Raw genomic sequence first — 16,111 nt, 5'->3', positions numbered from 1 at the left:
CACGCCCCACGTGTTGAGCAATTCGGCGGTACGTCCACCCGGCCTCCCGCATGCCCACTATACGCCCTCGCTCAAAGTCCGTCAACTGCACATACGGTTCACGTCCACGCTGTCGCGGCATGCTACCAGTGTTAAAGACTGCGATGGAGCTCCGTATGCCACGGCAAACTGGCTGACACTGACGGCGGCAGTGCACAAATGCTGCGCAGCTAGCGCCATTCGACGGCCAACACCGCGGTTCCTGGTGTGTCCGCTGTGCCGTGCGTGTGATCATTGCTTGTACAGCCCTCTCGCAGTGTCCGGAGCAAGTATTGTGGGTCTGACACACCGGTGTCAATGTGTTCTTTTTTCCATTTCCAGGAGTGTATATCTGGGATCCTTATCAGGCTAGAATGACAGAAAAAATGGAATGAAACTATGAAGAAGAATTATGTCATTTATTTAAATGCATGGACAAGATTAAAGATTAATAGGAATGCTTGAAACTCTGAGAGGAACACCCGGAAATGTAAAGCTAGCTCCCCTCCTCACCTTCACCTCGAGTGTGGTATTCATTAACTTATTCTCATAGTAGTTGTCTTCACTGTATGCCAAATGTCAGCTTAGTAAATGCTCCTCAGAGTATGTAATCCTAACCCCCCCCCCCTTTTGACTGTATCAGTTTGAAGGTATTAGAATTAAGGAAAGGGATAGCTTACCACTAAGTCATATATAACTGTTCCTGACCATGTGGCTACACCAACCTACACTGTGCCACTACTTGATCTAGCTGTTCATTAAACCTAGTAGAAAGATAATTCAAATGTAAGATGTTATAGAGGTTGCTGCATTGTTGAGCATAACTAAACAAGATTTGTCTGCAGAGTTTCTATCACAAACACCACATCTGTCACAAAATCCACAATAGTTTGTCTCTCACTCTCTCTTTAATATTTAGCTCGTGAGAGGAATAAATTGCACATAGTGTATTTTTGTGTCTTCTTTGGAACAGACTAGTGACAGTTTGTTTACTCCTTCAAAGGTTATTACTCTTTCTTTTAGCAGTTCATGGTATTGCATCAATAAGAAAATAAAAATTTTTTGATGTAGCATTTTGATAGCCTTTGGTCTATTTAATTTTGTAGTGAATACACAGGAGTACTTCAAAGTAGTGATCGATCCCAAAATAATATGAAAATACACAGGCAGGGATGCAAAGTTGGACACTATCTTCAGCACAAGAGGTGAGTTGGTTTCAGACTAGAGGCAGCTAGTGGACCTACAGGATGATTTACAGAGGTGGAAAAAAGAACTCCAATTGGCTATAAAGGAACAGGGCATTCACTGATGAGTCCATCTACAGCAACCAACAGCAGAATTATAGTTGTCAGAAAACCACAGATGAAGGTACGAATGCAGCAGTTCTTACCTGAAAAACCAGAACTTCGCTTCACAATGCTTGAACTAGCATTTGCACAAACCGAGATGACCAATGAGCACACACAATTTGCAGTGGCAGTGAATGGACTATTGTATTGTAATTGTAATTGTATTGTATTTATTGCTTCTGTTATCTACAAAGCAGCTTATGCATAAGACATTGGACAGGTCAAGTTATAAGTATACAGCTCAAAGTCATACCTTCGCGTACTTATTTAAGGTTACAATAGTACACTTCATGCATAAGTATTTATATAACACACATCCTAAATTTAAATATTTTTCAGTGGAGTAAAAAGTAGTGATGCCTTAAATATGACTTTAGAGATTTTCCAAAGGTATTGACCTCAGTAATAGCTTTTATGTTTTCAGCAAGTTTGTTATAAAGCTTAACTCCCATGCGAAAAGTATCTTTTCGGCACAGAGCTATGCTGACTTGGGTTATATGTAAGTTTCTGTTTTGTCTGGTAAAGTGATCATGTATAGCACAGTCTTTTTGCAGTCTACTGTCCTTACCTAATACATTCATTTTAAAGAATAAAAGGGTTTCCACAATGTATACACATGGCAATGGAGGAATGCCAGATTTCTTAAACAGAGGTGTACAAGAGTCTCTAGGCTTGCACCCCTTTTTTGTAGTTTAAAAGTACTATTAGCTGTTTAGAGTTTCCCAAGAAAGTGACTCCCTATCTACGACAAGAATAAAAGTAGACATGATGTGCATTCATTACTTTTTTCCCACTACAGCACGATTTTAGTGAGCGAAGAAGACTAAAAGCTAGGGTGGCTATAGGTGCAGCTGTAATACTACATTTTCCTCAAGATCAGCAACATACAAATTTAAAGAGGATGTTGATCAGTGGAGTATGCAAACCATCAAATAAAGTAAGTGCTGAATAATGAGAAAATAGGAGACAGTACATGCTCTGAATATTAATGGCACTCACAAGACATTGTAGAAGAAACAGAATCACCAGATGTGATGCTGTGGCATACCTGGATGGACACCTGCTGAAGGCGGTAAAGTCAGCAGTGGAAATGGGTGAAAAATATGATGTCTATCCAGGGACTGCAATAGCAGACAAAGTTTATGCAACATTATAATAGTGCACACACAGCAAGTGTAAAAATGGTTACCAAGGAAATCGTTACACAAGAGATTGCCGCTATCCAAAAAGGGCAACAATTGGACGTCAATAAGGGGATACATTGCCTTAAAGAACAGATATGACACATTGCAAAAGCAGGTGGTAACGCTATTAGGAAATGGCTGAACAATGCCCAGACATGGCATCGGTGAAAGAACTGAGAGTTGTATGTCATCATGTATGTACCCAAATGGCATCAGCAGTTGATAGTAGTGCAGCAAGAGCGCCTTATACAGAGAGGCTAGTACAGTGAGGGATGCAACAGGGTGAGTCATCTAACGAGCTTACCAAAACCTTTACAGCAGTTATAAGTAAAGGACGTGAAATCAGATCATTACTACCTCATCTGCTCTGGGTCAGATGTCAGCAAATCACCATTTGGTGAATACAGAGATGCAGCTGCAACCTCACCAATATGCCTCACAGCAGCAATTAGTTTACCAGTATTGCCATATGGAAATCATGAAGTGGAGGTTGATCTAGGTTTTTGTAAGAGGTGTAGGTGGTGATTTGTGCGTATATTAGGAGCAGACGTTCCTAGTCAAAAAAGGACTGAGATCAGTCTTAGCACGACTCAGACCAGGAAGGATGGAGAAGGTCCCAGGTTTCCTAGGCTGAAACACTATAAATACCATGGGCTAAACACACAGTTTGGTGTTGTGGAAGGATAGTGGTGGTACCATGTTACACATATAAGGGATGCCACATAACACGGTAAATTATATTAGGAGCATGCTTGAGCAGACAGACTTGCAGCAGCTGAGAAGGTTAGTGCCAGACTGATTCGTGGTCACAAAAGCAGAGTTTGATGGGATGCTGGAAAAGGGTGTGTAACGAATGTCCACTGTTGTTAGTATGCCTATTTTTTAAACTGTTCTTACATGAAGTTCAAAGATTTATGTGCAATGAATACTTGATTGTGTGTATAAAAAAATGCATATGACATCAGTGAATAAAAGTATGCAAAATAAGTTAATTTTCTGATGCTTTTATCACCAAAATCAGCAATTACATGTAGAGCAAAGTTACTGAAGCATTTGAGAAGATCTGTAATACGTAATTTTCAGTTCTGATCAGTATGCACATCCCACAATTTTGATCAATCAATTTTACATATTTCCTTCCCCTTTGTTTTGATCTGTTCAGAACTGAATTCTATGTTTTTATTAAAGTGATAGCCATTTACCAATCAATAACACTTAAAATATTTTGGTTATTGCTCATTCTGTTGTTGCAGCTCAGTTGTATTTGACTATGATGCTTGCATCATCAGCAAAGGGCACAGTTTCTGCTTTATCAGTTAAACATCATTCACATGTAGCAAGAACAGAAAAGGTTCTAGAATTGAACACTGTGGAATGACAGTAGTAATATGTCGCCATTCAGAATTAGATTCATGATGAGAGTTCCACAAGTTATCCTAACAAGACCTTTTGCTTCCTATTAGTTAAATATGAAATAAACCACTTACTCAGTATACCTTAAAAACCATAAAAAACTTTAGGCTTCTCCAAAAGAATGTTATGATTTGTACAGTCAGTTACCTTAGATAGATCACAAAAAGTCGCAATAGATGAAATACTGTCAATCAGATATTTTAATACTTGTAACTAAAATGAGGAATGGCATGTTCACTGGAGACGCCTTTCTGAAATACAAATTGTGGCTGACTAAGGATCATATATTTTTATGTATCCTCAGCCTTTCTTAAATACATGATCTTTACCAAAATTTTTGAGAATGAAGCTATGGCTAACAGTTTGATAGTTATTAATATCTGTCCTATTACCTACCTTAAAGAGGGGTCTGACAATGGCATACTTTAGTCTGTCTGAAAATACACCTTTTGAAATTTCTCTATTTCTGTAGTATTTGGAAATTCAGTTATTTTAACTTCTCCCATTTCTACATTTTTGGATGGGGAGGGTAGTCTAAACAAGGTGCCCCTCTGACATTGGTAATTATGGGAATTCTGTCATGCAACTGTGTCCTACCCCACTTATGCATATCTACTCTCTCAGCCCTCAAATCTGCTAATCTATCTGTCCCATTCTGATTAAGGTGTAGGTTATGCTTGATGTACTCCCATCTTCCAATATCACAAACTTGGATAGCTCCGATGTGAGCTCTCTCTGAATCTTACAGCTATCCTCTCAGTTCCCAGTTAACTTACTGCATAGTATTCAGTTCTTCTGAAAATAACACGAACATTCAGATGACCACTAGCTGCCTGAATTTGCAGGCTGGCAAGGGGAATCTGTATCTGCAATATCATTTGTTTCTTCTAACTAACTAATGTGTTTCTCTGTAAAAAATGTATTGGTTCTAAGCAACAAATGCATCCACCACGTAACTTCCTCTTCCTGTCATTCTGTATTATCCAAAACAAAAAACAGTTTATTCTAGGTGGTAAAGAATGGTTACTTTACTGGTGTTTTTTCTATGACTATTTTGATTTAGTTTTGCAAAGATTGTTTTTACAATTATTGTTATTTCATTGTAAATAATAAAATTATTGACACATTTTCAGACAAAATTCACTCTGTTTGAGGGTGGCGTAAGAACTGTTGCAGCTCTGTGGACTTCTAAACTAAGACAAGCGGGCAGAGTTAGTGACATCTTTGTTCACATTACAGACTGGTTGCCAACACTTTACAGTGCTGCAGGTATGTATTGGAACAGATTTTTCATTTAGACTTTTTAGTGTTACTAACAAATATTTTTGTTCTTACTGTAAGTGTATGACTGCCATTCTTTCTCACAAAAAATAACATTTCTTTGACAGGAGGCAATTTGTCAGATTTGGGGCCAGTGGATGGGGTGAATCTTTGGCCATGGCTAGGAGCTAGCAATAGTACACACATTCCCAAAGGGCCCCCACCACGTGTTGGGATGCTGCTCAACATAGATGAAATTTTAGGACTTGAAGCAATTATTCATGGCCGCTGGAAGCTTACACGTGGATCGTTTCATAATGGTCAATATGACAGTCACTCGGAACAAACAAGTCAACAGCCCAATGGAGCGGACTCTATTGCAAATGCCTTATCAGGATCTGCTGCACATGCTTTAGCATCAGCTGGAATATCTGGACCGACAACGAAGGCCCAAGCATTTACAGTACGCTCCCAGGCAACTATTAACTGCCAAAAAGAAATGTCTTTTTTGCCTAAAAATCTTACAGGAACACCATTATGTTCTAGTAACTACTGTCTCTTCAATATTTTTGTGAGTATTATGTTATTATTACACATTTCTAAGTTTTATCTAGATCTGGTAGTAGTTGTGCTGTACCAGCTATTTTGTTTGTGTGTGTGTGTGTGTGTGTGTGTGTGTGTGTGTGTGTGTGTGTGTGTGTGTGTGTGTTTGTGTTTGTTGTTGTTGTTGTTACTATTTGACAAACACTGCGCATTGCTTCTTAATGGAGTGTAGAAAATACATAGTTTTGTTGCAAAAGGAGAAGACATTTATTTTGCTTATTTTTACACTCCAAAAATTGTACATACAATTTCCAAACACCACTCTCCTTTAACAGTTTGGGAAACAAATTCTTTAAGACATCCATAAGATTAATTTTCCCAGCTCTGTCTTGATGAACATGAAGGAGGAGTAGATGAGTGAGTCCCTGCTGTGTGACTGTAGGTCTGAGGCAAGTTTTAATTTGCCAAAAAGTGATGAATGACCTCTCACAGGATGTTGTAAGTACTAGAAATGTCATAATCAGATTTATGACGTGACAAACTTCTTGAAACAGTTTTTAACCCTACCATGTTAAACAGTAAACTGTCTTCAAGCAGAGGATACATTACATGGTGATATATGTACCAGTCATAAAGTTTGGCATCATTTTGAGCTGTGCATAAAGCCTGTCCAGGTTAAAGTATTCTGTATGTATTTTAAGCAACTCTTCCAAACATCGTGTAGATGGAGGATTTGTTTGGGAGGATATAAAAATTATCTTTTCAAGATGGGATAGTCATTTTAGATTCTCTTGGTTAAAACTTTGATAAATATTATACAGAAAGAGATCAAGAATTTCAAATTTTTTTAATCTACATTCATGAGTCAGTTCTTCAAGAATGTGTCTCAGGTATCTTCTCTTAGCTATGAGATATTCGAGTATTTAAGTTTTAGGTTCTCAGAATAATCTTTTGAGTATTTAAGTTTTAGATTCTCAGAATAATCTTTGGCTTTCTCTATCATCTGCTTCCACTGATCTAAGGGTCACAAGAGCTGCTTTTAGAACATCTACATGATGTTTCTTTCTGACTGCACTAAAATTTGCTTTCTATAAAGATCTGTCCAGTTCTTCACGTTATCCAAACAATTCAGTAGTCACTGAATTTAAAAATACTCTCAAACCTTTTGAACTACATCACATAAACCAACATTTTTATTTGAACTCTGTGTGCTCAATACTCCACTCACTGATTTCTGGATCTAGTCACAGTTTTTAATAGAACATTTCAAAGATTTAACCCTTACAGGCAACCTGATCAGATGCAGTGGTATCAGCCATTGAACTTTCAGATTTGGTATCATCTCCTTGACACCATATGATAGCATAATATCTGCAGACATATTTTTCCTTTTTGTGGATCTTAGAATTATATTTGAGATGTGTTTCACACTTACCAGGACATTGCACAATGGATCACAGCTTCTTGAAACTTCCTGTTGTGGAATGAATATTGCAGTGTCTATAACAGCTCTTTGGCTGGTCTTCAAGAAGAATTCCCTTCACACCCTTGATCTGTCCAGATGTATTAGTTGCATCATGAACACAGTAGGTGTGTAGAAACTCCATTCCCAGTGAGAGTCTTAGAAAGATGTCTGTAACAGTAGTTACAGTTGTTTCTGCTGTGGAGTCTGGTAAATAGTACAAATATAGAAAAAGTTCTTTTATTTTGACCATCTTAGAGTTGACACAACATACACAAAGAGTGGATGACACAACATACATGATGAATGAACTGCTCCAGGGTATCCATGTCCATTGTTGAACATGTCATAATTCTGTAAAATGGAGAATTTTTCATTTGCTGCACACTGTATTGCTGGATCATGTGAGCCATAATTTTGAGAATTTCATTTTGTATCACTGGGGCCAACTCAATGTCATGGCACCTAAGCAAGATCTTCAGGTCTGAACACTGTTTTCCTTTCATTAAGAATTATCATGAATATTCCAGTGGACATTTCATGAACCCTCACTGGGTTTTATGTTTGACACAGAAATCTGACTTAACTTATAGTTACTAGTAAAGCAATTCTAGATTTCTCTGGATGGCCATAAGTTGTTGCATGACTTGGGAGATGACAGGTGTGCTATGTTCATGTTGCTGAATAACTGAATGGACTGTCAATGAAAAAGATTCTTCTCATCTGGAATTTTTTCAATTACAGAGACCTTTAAGTAAAACTGGTCTTCTATTGTTCACTGCATGGATTGATCTAATGCAGTCATAACATAGAACACTGTCCTCCTTTTCTGCATAATATAGCCATGGATAAGGCACAAACTATTCCAGTTTACTAGATCTACCATTTCTTCACGGAAACTTTTGACAGAACAGGGAAGGAGAAATTGTACTTTTAACTATAAGATATTTGATCTTATTTGTAAAACAGTGAAAAATCCAGGATGGAATGTAACTATATTATGAAAAGGATAGTTTCAATTCACTACTTAGCAGAGATTCTGAGTCACAGATAGGCATGACAGAACGACTGTCAGGAAGTGAGCTTTCAGCTAACAAGGCCTTCATCAGAAATAAACAAAATACACACACACACAAATGCAATTCACACAAACCTGACCACAACCTCTGGTCCTGTTAATTTTCTAGACTTTCTTAACTTCAAACTTTGTCCCAACATCATTCCTCAAATCCCTCAACATGCAAAATACCTTACATCCAAAGAAGGAACTACAATCTACCATCTAAAAACTGATCCCATCCTTATAATCCTATCTGATGACAAACATTCCACCACTATTGTTTTGAATAGCAAGGATTACCTGGCAGAACCACTCTGCCAGCTGTCAGATTCATCCACCTATAAACTCTGCCACAGTGACCCAAATGCAGAGATCCGGCAGGATCCTCAGTCTCTCCTCAAAATCCTTCGTCCCATCCCAGAACCTCTCCCTGTAGCCCATCTTTCTCTTCACCCCTACCACTCCCCACATTCCTACCTTCTACATGCTTCCTAAAGTCCCTAAGCCCAACCACCCAGGACAACCCATTGTGGCTGGCTACTATGCCCTCCCCCCCCCCCTCCCCCTCCCCCGAGAGATTCTCTGCTCTCATACACCAACACATTCAGCCCATTACCCACAACCTACCCTCCTATACAAAAGATACCAACCATTTCCTACACTGACCCTCCACAGTTCCTGTTCCTGTACCAAATTGTGAACTGTGCGGAGTGGCACGGTTTGAGGTGTCATGTCATGGAAAGCGTGGCCTCTCCTGACAGAGGTTCGAGTCCTCCCTCGGGCATGAGTGTGTGTGGTGTTCTTAGCATAAGTTAGTTTAAGTAGTGTGTAAGTCTAGGGATCAATCACCCCAGTAGTTTGGTCTCTTGGGTATTCACACACCCACCACATGGTGCCCTGTTCATCACTATTGATGCCACCTTCCTTTACAGTACCATCCCTAATGTCCATGGGCTTACCATATTGAACACTACCTTTCCCAATGGCTAATGGATTCCAAACGTACAACCTCCTTCGTAGTCACCATGACCAACTACATCCTCATCCACAATTATCTTCTCCTTTGAAGGCATTACCTACAAACAAACGTGGAGTACAGCTATAGGCACCCTAATGGCACCATGCAATGTCAACCTATTCATGGGCCATTTAGAGAAATTCTTCTTAAACACCCAGAATCCCAAACTACTCATCTCTTTCAGATTCATTGATGACATCTCCGTGATCTGGATCAAGGGTGACGACACCCTATCCACATTCTTCCAGAACCTCAACACCTTTTCCCCCATGCCCACTGAACCTTCACAAAATCCTCGTCCATCCCTACACAGTCCCTGCTCACATTTCCTTGCCTCCTGGCTCATATCCCTGCAATAGACCTAGATGCAAGACCTGCCCCATATATACCCCCACCACCGCCTACTCTAGTCCAGCCAAGAGCATCAGCTATCCTATCAAAGGCGGGCTACCTGTGAAAACAGTCTTGTGATTACAAGCTAACCTGCAACCACTGTGCTGCATTCTATGTAGTGACAACCAACAACCTGTCTTGTCCACATGAGTGGCTACCAACAAACCGTAGCCAAGAAACAGCTGGACCATCCCACTGCTGAGCATGCCACACAACACAACATTCTTCATTTCAATGACTGCTTCACAGCCTGTATCATCTGGGTTCTTCCCACCAACACCATGGAACCTCACTTAATGAGCATCTCCTATAAAGGGCAGTTTGCATTATGAGCAAAAAAAAAAAAAAAAAAAAAGGGTAAAGAAAATGATTCACTTAATGAGTTATGTTTCACACAGCAAATGATGATGATTTAGTGTGATGTCACCAGCCATTCACGTGTGGCAGGGGAAACATTTAACAATATGAACACCTGTCGTTGTTTGCGGTGGCATATGAGCAGTGTCTGTAGTACGTATTGCATCTGCATCTACATCTACATTTATACTCCGCAAGCCACCCAACGGTGTCACTGTCATTACCTCCCTTTCCTGTTCCAGTCGCGTATGGTTCGCGAGAAGAACGACTGTCTGAAAGCCTCCGTGCGCGCTCTAATCTCTCTAATTTTACATTCATGATCTCCTCGGGAGGTATAAGTAGGGGGAAGCAATATATTCGATACCTCATCCAGAAACGCACCCTCTCGAAACCTGACGAGCAAGCTACACCACGATGCAGAGCACCTCTCTTGCAGAGTCTGCCACTTGTGTTTGTTAAACATCTCCGTAACGCTATCACGGATACCAAATAACCCTGTGACGAAACGCGCCGCTCTTCTTTGGATCTTCTCTATCTCCACCGTCAACCCAATCTGGTACGGATCCCACACTGATGAGCAATACTCATGTATAGGTCGAACGAGTGTTTTGTAAGCCACCTCCTTTGTTGATGGACTACATTTTCTAAGGACTCTCCCAATGAATCTCAACCTGGTATCCGCCTTACCAACAATTAATTTTATATGATCATTCCACTTCAAATCGTTCCGCACGCATACTCCCAGATATTTTACAGAAGTAACTGCTACCAGTGTTTGTTCCGCTATCATATAATCATACAATAAAGGATACTTCATTCTATGTATTCGCAATACATTACATTTGTCTATGTTAAGGGTCAGTTGCCACTCTCTGCACCAAGTGCCTATCCGCTGCAGATCTTCCTGCATTTCGCTACAATTTTCCAATGCTGCAACTTCTCTGTATACTACAGCATCATCTGCGAAAAGCCGCATGGAACTTCCGACACTATCTACTAGGTCATTTATATATATTGTGAAAAGCAATGGTCCCATAACACTCCCCTGTGGCACGCCAGAGGTTACTTTAACGTCTGTAGACGTCTCTCCATTGATAACAACATGCTGTGTTCTGTTTGATAAAAACTCTTCAATCCAGCCACACAGCTGGTCTGATATTCCGTAGGCTCTTATTTTGTTTATCAGGCGACAGTGCGGAACTGTATCGAACGCCTTCCAGAAGTCAAGAAAAATAGCATCTACCTGGGAGCCTGTATCTAATATTTTCTGGGTCTCATGAACAAATAAAGCGAGTTGGGTCTCACACGATCGCTGTTTCCGGAATCCATGTTGATTCCTACACAGTAGATTCTGGGTTTCCAAAAACGACATGATACTCGAGCAAAAAACATGTTCTAAAATTCTACAACAGATCAACGTCAGAGATATAGGTCTATAGTTTTGCACATCTGCTCGGCGACCCTTCTTGAAGACTGGGACTACCTGTGCTCTTTTCCAATCATTTGGAACCTTCCATTCCTCTAGAGACTTGCGGTACACGGCTGTTAGAAGGGGGGAAAGTTCTTTCGTGTACTCTGTGTGGAATCGAATTGGTATCCCGTCAGGTCCAGCGGACTTCCCTCTGTTGAGTGATTCCAGTTGCTTTTCTATTCCTTGGACACTTATTTCGATGTCAGCCATTTTTTCGTTTGTGCGAGGATTTAGAGAAGGAACTGCAGTGCGGTCTTCCTCTGTGAAACAGCTTTGGCAAAAGGTGTTTAGTATTTCAGCTTTACGCGTGTCATCCTCTGTTTCAATGCCTTCATCATCCCGGAGTGTCTGGATATGCTGTTTCGAGCCACTTACTGATTTGACGTAAGACCAAAACTTCCTAGGATTTTCTGTCAAGTCGGTACATAGAATTTTACTTTCGAATTCACTGAACGCTTCACGCATAGCCCTCCTTACGCTAACTTTGACATCATTTAGCTTCTGTTTGTCTGAGAGGTTTTGGCTGCGTTTAAACTTGGAGTGAAGCTCTCTTTGCTTTCGCAGTAGTTTCCTAACTTTGTTGTTGTACCACGGTGGGTTTTTCCCGTCCCTCACAGTTTTACTCGGCACGTACCTGTCTAAAACGCATTTTACGATTGCCTTGAACTTTTTCCATAAACACTCAACATTGTCAGTGTCGGAACAGAAATTTTTGCTTTGATCTGTTAGGTAGTCTGAAATCTGCCTTCTATTACTCTTGCTAAACAGATAAACCTTCCTCCCTTTTTTTATATTCCTATTAACTTCCATATTCAGGGATGCTGCAATGGCCTTATGATCACTGATTCCCTGTTCTGCACATACAGAGTCGAAAAGTTCGGGTATGTTTGTTATCAGTAGGTCCAAGATGTTATCTCCACGAGTCTGTTCTCTCTCCCTGCCGCCGTTGGATAAGCAGCTGCAGCAGCAAGTCGTATACTCCTAGCTCACTCATTTGTTACATAGTTTAATTCTTAATCTCTTTGCGTGTTTTTGGTACTTGCATTGTCTAATTCATAAATTTCGGGCGTATTATAGTATTTGAGAGTTGTAGCATCACGTTTTAGTACCCGAATAGTGTAAAATCGCGTAGTCTCCTTCCGCCGCCGATCAGTGTGTCAGCAGTGCGCATGTAGCAGCATTAGTGCATTTACTAGGCAATCTTGTATTTTAATAACCGTTTAAATTTTGTGTCGATTCGTTTGCGCTCTCTGTAGATTAGTTTAGGCGTTCTTTGCACAACAGTTTTTAGCATGGATAGGGACTGCAACTGCTGTGTTCGGATGCAGGCTGAGTTGGCATCCCTTCGCTCCCAGCTTCAGGCAGTGTTGGCTTCAGTCACACAGCTTGAGGCTGTTGCCAATGGGCATCACTGTGGGGGTCCGGATGGGGGTTTGTCGGGGACGGCCAGCTCGTCCCACGCATCCCCCGATCGGACTACGACTGTGGTTGCCCGGGATACTGCCCACATTGAGGCTGATCCCTCACCTGTGGTAGAGTGGGAGGTTGTCTGAAGGTGTGGCAGGGGGCGAAAGACATTCCGGAGGGCTGAACGGAAGGCCTCTCCAGTTTGTCTGACGAACCGGTTTTAGGCTCTGTCTCAGGCTGATACTGATCTTCGGCCTGACATGGCTGCTTGTCCTGTTCCAGAGGTTGCCCCTCAGTCTGCAGGATCCGGGCGGTTGCAGAGGGTGGGCTTACTGGTAGTTGGGAGCTCCAACGTCAGGTGCGTAATGGGGCCCCTTAGGGAAATGGCAGCAAGAGAGGGGAAGAAAACCAATGTGCACTCCGTGTGCATACCGGGGGGAGTCATTCCAGATGTGGAAAGGGTCCTTCCGGATGCCATGAAGGGTACAGGGTGCACCCATCTGCAGGTGGTCGCTCATGTCGACACCAATGATGTGTGTCGCTATGGATCGGAAGAAATCCTCTCTGGCTTCCGGCGGCTATCTGATTTGGTGAAGACTGCCAGTCTCGCTAGCGGGATGAAAGCAGAGCTCACCATCTGCAGCATTGTCGACAGGACTGACTGCGGACCTTTGGTACAGAGCCGAGTGGAGGGTCTGAATCAGAGGCTGAGACGGTTCTGCGACCATGTGGGCTGCAGATTCCTCGACTTGCGCCATAGGGTGGTGGGGTTTCGGGTTTCGCTGGATAGGTCAGGAGTCCACTACACGCAACAAGCTGCTACACGGGTAGCAGGGGTTGTGTGGCGTGGGCTGGGCGGATTTTTAGGTTAGATGGCCTTGGGCAAGTACAGAAAGGGCAACAGCCTCAACGGGTGCGGGGCAAAGTCAGGACATGCAGGGACCAAGCAGCAATCGGTACTGAAATTGTAAACTGTCGAAGCTGCATTGGTAAAGTACCGGAACTTCAAGCGCTGATAGAAAGCACCGAAGCTGAAATCGTTATAGGTACAGAAAGCTGGCTGAAGCCAGAGATAAATTCTGCAGAAATTTTTACAAAGGTACAGACGGTGTTTAGAAAGGATAGATTGCATGCAACTGGTGGTGGAGTGTTCGTCGCTGTTAGTAGTAGTTTATCCTGTAGTGAAGTAGAAGTGGATAGTTCCTGTGAATTATTATGGGTGGAGGTTACACTCAACAACCGAGCTAGGTTAATAATTGGCTCCTTTTACCGACCTCCCGACTCAGCAGCATTAGTGGCAGAACAACTGAGAGAAAATTTGGAATACACTTCACATAAATTTTCTCAGCATGTTATAATCTTAGGTGGAGGTTTCAATTTACCAGATATAGACTGGGACACTCAGATGTTTAGGACGGGTGGTAGGGACAGAGCATCGAGTGACATTATACTGAGTGCACTCTCTCCCTCGCATGGGTTTAGCGCTCTTTCTGCTACCGTCTTAGTGCAGCTAGTGATCACACATTTTTCTAAACTTGTGTTCACACAATATTTCTCTCTGTGCAAATTTTAATAACCTTCATAGAAATGTCCCCAAAGATAAAGCCACAAGAAGATGACCATAAGAGAAAGAAAATTACCTTAGAAATGAAATGTAAAATCATTGAAAACCATTTACCTGGTGTGAGCGTTGCTAATTTAGCACACAAATACAGTCAGTCTACATCAGCTGTTTGCACTATCTTCAAGAACAAAGACAAAGTAGAGGGTATAGATGCTTCAAACAGAGTGACAAGAGGATCTAAAAACCGTTTCATATTCTGGATTATCTGAAAGTTGCTCCTTATATGTATAAATGAAAATCAATTGCAAGGTGACACTATTAACGAGAACATCATTTGTCAGAAGGTGAGAATGATTTTTGCCGACCTCATTAAGAGGATGCTAAGATCATCAGCGGCTGAAGAAGTGCTTGAGGGAAGCTGTCGGTGGTTAGAAAAGTTTAAGAGAACAACTGGCGGAGAACCCATGAGCAACTTCAAGATGCTCATAGATTCTGAGGGTTATCTTCTGCAACAGATTTTTAACTCTGACAAAACAGGTCTATTGTGGAAAAAGATGCTGAAGCATACCTTATAACAGCAGAGGCGAATGCATTGCCTGGTCACAGTCCAATGAAAGACCGTCTTACACTGGTATTCTGTGCAAATGCAAACAGTGATTTGAAAAATAAACAACTGCTTGTTTACCATTCAGAAACTCCATGAGCCTTCCCGAAGGGTAAAGCCCAGAAGAGCAGGTAAAATGTGATGTGGAGGTCCAACAACAAAGCTTGGATGACACATGACCTTTTTTGTGATTGGATTAATGAAGTGTTTGGTCCTTTTGTGAAAAAATCTGACTGTCCTTCAAGAATTTTGCTTCATCAAGATCCAATTTCTGGCTCACACCACCACCTCGTTACTCCAGCTTATGGACCAGCAGATGATTTCCAACTTTAAGAAGCTCTGCATTAAAGCACTCTTCGAGCATTGCTTTGAGTTTACTGAAGCTACCAATCTAACTCTCTGAGAATTTTGGAAATAATCACTTCAACATTATGCCTGTGTCAAGATGATCCAAAAGCCATGGAGGGGGCTACCAAGAGAACTCTCACTTCTGATTGGAAAAAGCTTTGGCAAGAGTGCATTGTTGAATGTGACTCTGAGGCAGTTGAGTCAACTGTGGAGCCTGTAGTCAATAAGATTGTGTTTGTGGCCAAGAGCATGAGACTGACTAGAAGTGGATAACAATAATTTTGATGGGCTTGTGGAAGATCACAGCCAAAATAAGACCACTGAAGAGCTTATGGAGCTGCAGTGTGTTTCACAGCAGGAAGGTATGAAGAGGAGTTCAGAGTAAGAGAAGGAGGAGGAGAAGGAGGCGGAGGAGGTAATAGCAAAGCAGCGGTCTTCTGCAGCAACAACAGAAATGCTGAAAGTATGGGAATCGGTTGCATCGTACATTGAAAATAATCTCCCCAATAAAGCAACGACTGTGCGCTCTACAAATTTATTTGATGATAATGCAGTGTCACATTTTTGTCAAGTGTTGAAGTGTTGGCAGAAAGAAATGACCATAGATACCTCCCTAGTAAAAGAGAATAGTTATGTATCATGAATAATAAGTACATAATA

The 16,111-nt window shown here is 41.4% G+C and overlaps 1 protein-coding gene across 2 annotated transcripts in view; it reads left to right on the top strand.

The window, feature by feature from the left end:
- LOC124619985 (arylsulfatase B-like) overlaps positions 1-16,111 on the top strand; it is a 136,179-nt gene that overhangs the window by 109,089 nt on the left and 10,979 nt on the right. For both annotated transcript variants that reach the window (XM_047146659.1, XM_047146651.1), the window contains 2 exons: positions 5,098-5,233; positions 5,353-5,795. In XM_047146659.1, the coding sequence (XP_047002615.1) occupies positions 5,098-5,233; positions 5,353-5,795 (579 nt within the window). The remainder of the gene's footprint in view (positions 1-5,097; positions 5,234-5,352; positions 5,796-16,111) is intronic.

The sequence above is a fragment of the Schistocerca americana genome, chromosome 1, assembly GCF_021461395.2.
Source record: "Schistocerca americana isolate TAMUIC-IGC-003095 chromosome 1, iqSchAmer2.1, whole genome shotgun sequence".
Classification (NCBI taxonomy): Eukaryota; Metazoa; Arthropoda; class Insecta; order Orthoptera; family Acrididae; genus Schistocerca; species Schistocerca americana.
This window is presented reverse-complemented; position numbering and strand designations above follow the sequence as displayed.